General features: G+C 43.0%; 1 protein-coding gene across 3 annotated transcripts in view; it reads right to left on the reverse strand.

Moving 5' to 3' along the window:
- The window catches only part of LOC123157406 (uncharacterized), a 7558-nt gene extending 1284 nt beyond the window's left edge, over nt 1-6274 (reverse strand). Inside the window, exons 1-11 of one of the 3 annotated variants that reach the window (XM_044575679.1) lie at nt 5436-6274; nt 4832-4972; nt 3520-3653; nt 3169-3438; nt 1792-1922; nt 1561-1669; nt 1093-1185; nt 919-990; nt 759-841; nt 599-675; nt 1-480 (exon numbers count right to left, since the gene is read on the reverse strand). In XM_044575679.1, coding sequence (XP_044431614.1) covers nt 440-480; nt 599-675; nt 759-841; nt 919-990; nt 1093-1185; nt 1561-1669; nt 1792-1922; nt 3169-3438; nt 3520-3653; nt 4832-4972; nt 5436-6120 — 1836 coding nt within the window. In that variant the 5' untranslated portion in view covers nt 6121-6274 and the 3' untranslated portion in view covers nt 1-439. The remainder of the gene's footprint in view (nt 481-598; nt 676-758; nt 842-918; nt 991-1092; nt 1186-1560; nt 1670-1791; nt 1923-3168; nt 3439-3519; nt 3654-4831; nt 4973-5435) is intronic. The other 2 variants (XM_044575680.1, XM_044575681.1) reach the window with 2 other exon arrangements.
- Nucleotides 6275-7468: the final 1194 nt, after the last annotated feature.

Consider the following 7468-nt stretch of genomic DNA (forward strand, 5'->3'; position numbering starts at 1 on the left):
TGCCTCTCCCACTTGCTCGCCGGAGTCTATGAAGACATGAGGGGCAGCATGAACCGTGAAGTCCAGATACACGACAGCAGCTACCGCACCGCTAGCGTCGATGCTAGCCGGTGTCCTCCTACCGAAGCACCCCGCCACTGCTCAATGCTCAACAAGGGCAACTGTGTGGGCGTACGACAGGACCCCACGGCCACGAGCACCGTAACTGCCGCGGCTTCATCGTGAATCTTGGCCCTTGGGCAAGGTCTCATCGGCGCCGCCAGATACACTATAGCAGCTACCGCGCCGCTCGCGTCGGCGCTAGCCGGTGTCCTCCTGCCGAAGCATCCCACCACTGCTCGATGTTCAACGAGGGTGAGCGTGTGGGTTGTAACGAGGGCCAGCGTGTGGACGTAGGCGTACAGCAGGACCCCCATGGCGGCCACGAGCAACATCACTCTCACGGCTTCATTGTGAATCTTGCTCCTTGGGCAAGGACTGCTAACATATTTAAGAACATGAAATAAGCAGATTGGGAAAGTAAGTTTCAAGTTTTATTAATCAAGAGCACAAAGGGAGAAACTATGCGCGCAAAGAATATGTTAGCATAACACTGTACCTTTATAATAAAGCTCCATAACGTCCCTTGCCATCACCATCTTCTTATCGTTGTACCTGGGCAATGGATCAAGCCATCTAAAAGGCAACGAAAGAACAACGATGAGAACAAAGTTACTCCAGCAAAATTTACTGCTACAAGACGTGAGAAATTATGACACCTGTAAAAGTTGCAGTGGCTTAATAAATTGGTTTTCACTATCTTCCTTGATTTTCTGCCATCCTTTTGCTTCCAGACAACAACCTAGTGAAAATGTCCAATAAAAGGATGATTAAAACATACAACAGCAATCATAATTACAGGAAGCCTGAGATGAATACCTCCACGGTCATCTTGCTCTCAACATAACCCCTCAGATATTTGTGGCACAGATCAAGTAGCAGTGCACCTAACTATCATTGGATGATGCAAATAATGTTGTTAACTTTTCCAATTTATAAGACAACCAAAATCAATAGTATGAAGAATAGTAAGTACTGTCAAAATGTAATCACCTGGGCAGCAGTACTAAGTACTTCTCCAGCACATTCAATCAAAACATCACCAGCTGATAGCCCAGCAACATCAAATGGTGATCCCTTAACAACCTAATTGTCAAATTAAGAAATACACCTTGTAAATACATGAATACCACTACCAGCACTCAGAAAATTTGTAATCCGGATAATAGTACTATGAAAATTATAATTAGGCACATAGCCACAGTCAAGCATTAGTTGAGCTCCCTACATTCAAGAAACACTCATTGACTACATCACGCAAACATGATATGAAAATGTACAAAAAAGCCTACATTGGTATTTGTTTTCTCCACTACGAAAGGTTACACTTTTTTAAGAAAAAACATGAAGGACCATCCTGCTATAACACGCATAAAAAAATACATGTACTAGTGAAGTCCACAATAGATAATATAGCATGGGAAAGTAAGTAACAAACAATAGGAAAGGAAAGTTCCATACATCTGAAATATACAAACCCTCGTTAAGATAGGTGCATTTCTCCAAAACACGAAGTGGCAACATATCAACAGATGTGCAGATGCATCCAAGCCATGGTCGGTTAACTTGTCTACAAATCAAAATAGCCTTATCAATCAAATGCAAAGGTTTAAATCATGTTATATTGTGTTGTATTTGAAGATCAAAAACAAAAGAAGTGCATAATAGTGTAGTCAATATGATTGGACATACCCCCAGGACGCCCAATGATCCAAGCATCTTATAATAATCGCTGATGAAAGAAAAGGGGTGTGTTTCTCTCCGTAGAAATTGATACCCACGACATGACCACTATAATCTACAAGGGGCCCTCCAACACCCGCCTAAGCAAAAGGAACAAATAATTATGAACAGGTAATCAAATAGCCTTCAAGCACAAACAGGACAGCTTTGAAAAATGCACCAAACACAGGCAAAATAGTTGAGCTCAGACAAATGAAAAATCCAAGTGACATTGTCAATTGTGTTTATGTAAAGAGATAATGGCATAAAACATTTTGCTGTCAACTTAAGACTTGCAAGCTCCCCTTCACAATGCATAATTCAATTCATTTAGGTATCAAGACCTCAAAACCTAGCTTGGACGAACTGTCAAGTGTGTAGTGTGCATAAATGCAGTTGTAACTAAGTAGACTAGTAAATGACAAAGGTAATTTTTGCTACACAAATTGCTAAAAATGTCCTAAGCCAACCAAACAGTATGCTAATCTAAGCATTCGTCAACATGCTATGATCTAGGGGAGCCACATGCCAGCAAGCAGATAAGAGGGGAATGCACTGGTCTCTCTCCCGCTACTCAACATAAAACAAGATATGTTGAGAGGGGAGGGGCAATTTAAGGTATGTTATCTATGCTTTGGAGTGGGTTGTGTGGGTTTAGGGAGTTGGACCTGGATATGGGTTGTGTGGGTTTAGGGAGTTGGACCTGGATATGGGTTGTGTGGGTTTAGGGAGTTGGACCTGGATATGGGTTGTGTGGGTTTAGGGAGTTGGGACCTGGATATGGACAACTTAGTTTCAACACTTTCCGAATCACAAGATTGCTTCCAAACAACTGAATCAATGATCAAAATTTTAGTACATTTAGATAGGTACTAAGATTTGATCAGTTTCACTGCCTACTTATCAGTGTGTTCAATTGTAACTTACAATGAAAAGGTAAAGAAGGAAACAAACCAGCGACCATCACACATCCAAGCTGACAATTTTGTATACTTAGTTAACATATAGTAAATAAAGGAACAAAGCATCAGCATGTACCATCTTTCTTCCTCTTCTCACATCAAACTCCATGAGCAGAAGAATTATCATGTCATGATGCATCAACTATTTCACACTAAAACATTTCATTTTAATGATTTAAACCACATGTTATTTACAATGGTCGTTTGGGAGCTTGGTACTAAACGATTGCTCATTTTAATGAGATGAACCATATATAGATGCAGCAGATAGATACTAAAAGATTGGTCATTTAATGATGTGAAGCATATATTAATTAACATGGTCAAGTGGCAGATACATACTCAAAGATTGCTCAGTTCAATAATGCAAATCATATAATCATACCATGGTCGTGTGGCAGCTCGATACTAAAAGCTCTGAGCAGTCAAAGGTGCTGGTTTCTTTTCTGATTTTTCCTTGTGCACACATCACTCCACCATGATCATAAAATCGTCCAATTGCTAACACTGCTCCTCTTTTGATGACATTACACAGAAGAATAGGCCGTGGCAGTTCCTCATCAGATTTCACTTCAACAATAGCTATGTTATAGTGAAAATCAACAATGGATAACAAGCCCTCAGATATATGCCCATTCGGGAGACACACCTCAACCTAATTGATACAACAAAATTTCAGGTCAGAAAAAAAATTCCATAATTTAAGTAGACTCACGAGGAAATATGTAGCACGCACCTTTAAATCTGGAATCACAATGTTCTGCCCACAAAGAGACCTAACCAGCGTTGCTGAAGTTAAGATATTGCTGGTATTGGTATGACGATTAAACCCTACCATGAATCCCGAGCCCACTCTTATCCTCTTTTCATCTGAAAATCAGATAAATTCGAGTCAACATTGTTAAAAAAAAACATCAATCCAGTTCATCACATTTAATCTCTCTCCCTCCTGCTAAAAGTAACAAAAAATAGAACAATGGCAAAACCTTGAACAAAGGATAGAACAAAAAAGCAAAACTTGAGAGAGGTGATTTACTGTGGTCGGCGCGCATGTTTTGACACTAATGTCATTTTTGTTTGGTATCGGTACCTTTTAAACTGGTCGCAAAAAATTGTACTTTATCTCCGTGTTTTCTTACGAATATGTGTTATGCTAGTAAAGTTAGAGATTATGTACTTCGTTCACATGCCTATCGTTGATCTTCACTGTGTATTTATTTCTTTGCAGCATGAGTAAATAACAAGATGGCTGGTGAACAAGATCGACAGGAGAATACAAAACCCACTCATCAAGGAAGGCCAAAGAAAAGGACATCATCTGTTCTGTATTCTACTAACGGTAACAAATACCCATGTTCATTTCAAGTACCTTCAGACCTGGTGCTTTCATATGCATCAAGTGTTCTAAGCCATGGGAATTAATGTGTCCCCAATTTTCAAAGTTTCCATACTTTGTTAGAACATTTAGACAGTCAAGGAGAATCCAGAGTATATCAAGGTGAACCGACCTTAGTGCAGAAACTCATAAATCTAAATTTGCTCAGCAAGTCTGAATTCCTGGAAGAGCAGTCAGCCTCTTTGGCACTGCCAAGTGTAGATTCAGCATATATTTTGCTGAAGCAAGCTTTGGCTCGCTGATGGTCATGCTCTTTCAACTGCAATGTTTGTCAAATCCTCTGTTGCCACTTATCTTCACATGTTACATGAAAGAAATTTCTACAGCAAAGTTCTTAGCTATATAATCAATGGTTCATACAATTTAACATACTTCTGTCATACAAGTTTATGGATGCATGTTATCCTCTTGGATGGGTCGCAATGTTTCATGTCATATGTTCTGTTTCCTGGGTCACAGAGATTCTCTAGGCTATAATCACATAACCCTGGATACCTAACCTGCGATTCATTTGCTTATTGTACTTTTGGGTCTGAACCCAGTAGCCATTATAGTAATCTGATGCAGAGGCAGATCAACGATGATTTATATCAAACATGATGAGATCACGCACCATGAGAATAATGCTAACTAGTAGAAGTAAAAGGAATACCTGAAAAGGAAGAAAGACTAACAACTGACTCTGAAGCTCGCATAGCCACTTTCCGAGCTTTCCAACCACGGGAACTGCCATCATCAATGTCACAGAACTCACTCTCCACCGTAAGGTTACATTCCTCTGGTTCTCCTCGAACTACAACAAACGATAGTATTAGAACCTGATGGCACAAAATACTACAGTATATGCATGCTACAGTATTTCAGAGCATTAGCAAAACCAAGGGACGTTTGGCAGTCAAAGTATTTAGTGAAGTTTTTTTTTTTTGAATTATGTCAGGTAACTAGGCATTGGAAGAATAATTCAAACAAGTCTGCATGAGGATGTGCACAATTGCCCTCACTTCTCTCAGATTTTTGTGCTTGTGTTCTTCTCAAATAAGCAATGGAGGTGCCAACAATTTGTCGTTGAGAAGTGCCTTACCTTCTATCAAACACAATCAAGTCATGATTAGTGCGAAGCATTTAAGATCTGTAAGCGGTAAGGCATGCATAGATGTACAAACAACAGGGCTTATTATGTCTAGATGTCTAGATATAGATAGCTATAAAACAACATATGCTTGAACTACAACATGACTGAGTATAATGTCACGTACTTTGTTGAGCATAGAGGTCATAATTAGTAGCATAATCCTCCATAATTTGCTGGAATCTTTCTGCCATCTCATCACAGATTCCTCCATCAGAGCTGGAGCCTGTCTCTTTGTCAGGTAAGTCAGGGGGCTCCTCCACAGGTAAGGGCGCTTTCTCAGGTAAGTCGGAGGGCTCCCTCTCAGGTAACGGCGATTTCTCAGGTAAGTCAGAGGGCTCCTTCTCGGGTAAGCTGGGGGAGTTGGGTGCGGCAGAGGGCTCTTCCTCAGGTAAGATGGGGGAGTCCGGTAGGGCATGGGCAGATGACTCCTCAGGTAAGCTGGGGGCGCAGCTGGAGGACTTGGGTAGGGCAGAGGAGCCGGGAGACTCCGGCAGGGCGGAGGCAGAGGACGAGGACTCCTCGGATGAGCTGAGGTAGTGGCTGGGGAAGTACTGCACTAGAGCAGAGGGAGAGGGAAACAACTTGGATACGATGGAGGGACGGCCGCGGAAGTTCGGTACTCTCTTGATCTTTGAAACGCGGCGGCGCTTGTCGTGCTTGCCATCCAAGAACCGACGATTCGGCCTCTCCCCTCTCTCCCCGTCGGGCTCCCTATCCACGCCCCGGCGCCCCGGCGGAAACACCTCGCGATCCCGCTTCCGCCTCCGCCTCCGCCTGGCCTCCGCCTCCGCGTCCCGGGGAAGGGGCATCGCCTTGAACAGTTAGGGTTAGATGGGAGAAGAATTGGTACGGCGAGATCGAAGGATTGGATTTGGAGAGGGGGGATTTTGGGTGGGTGCATCTTTTTTCTTTTAAGAGTTAGGGTTCTTGAAGGATCGACTTGTTGGCGGATTCGACTTGTTGGATGTCGACCGACCAATCTTTTTTTCTTTTCTTTTCTTTTTGATTGATTGATGAGGAACACCACCAATCGGACGGACCCTGCGCTACATGGGCCGGCCCATGTACGCTCTTGTCGGTTCTGCATCCGTTTTGAGAGGGCTCCGGTACAGGGAGCTCCTTCCGTGAACCCCGCCGGGAATCGTGAGAGCAACTAATTAACGAGCGCTCCTTCGAGAGCCTCGCAACGATCAGCGCTACTTGACGCACTCTCAGTCATTCGCCACGTATCGCGTTCTGGGCGCTCCCTTCGGATTTTATTTTTTTATTTTTACGCACGCTTTTTTGGTTTTTTAAACGGTTTTTTTTCGGATTTTTTACGTTTTGATTTTTCACCGGTCTTCCTTAGCTTTTCAACCAAAAAAAATGCCCAAAAAACACATTTTTTCGCGAGAGCCACGGTTTTGTTTCGCGAGAGGCACGGTTGTGCTTTCGCGAGAGGCACGGCCGTGTCTCTTGGAAACGGAAAAAAACAAGTTTTTTGTTTTTTTTCTTTCGCGAGAGGCACGGTTGTGCTTTCGCTGGAGTCACGGCCGTGCCTCTTGGAAACGAGAAAAACACGTTTTCTATTTTTTTTTTCTTTCGCGAGAGGCACGGTTTTGTTTTTGCGAGAGTCACGGCCGTGCCTCCTCGGAAATGAAAAAAACGTGTTTTCTGTTTTTTTTCTTTTGCGAGAGGCACGGTTTTTCTTCCGCGAGAGGTACGGTTGTGATTTCGTCAGAGGCACGGGCGTGCCACTTTCGGAAAGGGAAAAACACGTGCTCCCGATTCGGTTTTATCGTCCGGTTTTTTTGTGAAAAAAAAGTTCGTCAAAACCTATCAACATGGGATCTAGTTTTGAAGATCTCGACGCGGGAAATCCAAAGGCGAAAGCGGTTCGAGATTTGGAAGCACGGTTTAAGAGATAAAACATTTTGAATAAATGGATCTACAAAAAAAGGGAAAACTCCCATGTTGCGACAAGTGGCGCACATGCAGCGCGCCACTCGTCGCAACCTGGGGAAGTTGGAGTGATCTCCGCAAGGAGTACTCCTTAACTAGTGATTTCGGGGAATCGGGCAAGACTATGGAAATTCCTATTTGGCGCACGTTGCCTCAAACTGTCGAGTCGGGCAAGACTATGGAAATTCCTATTTGGCGCACGTTGCCTCAAACTGT

This window comes from Triticum aestivum, chromosome 7B (genome assembly GCF_018294505.1).
Source record: "Triticum aestivum cultivar Chinese Spring chromosome 7B, IWGSC CS RefSeq v2.1, whole genome shotgun sequence".
NCBI classification, from domain to species: Eukaryota; Viridiplantae; Streptophyta; class Magnoliopsida; order Poales; family Poaceae; genus Triticum; species Triticum aestivum.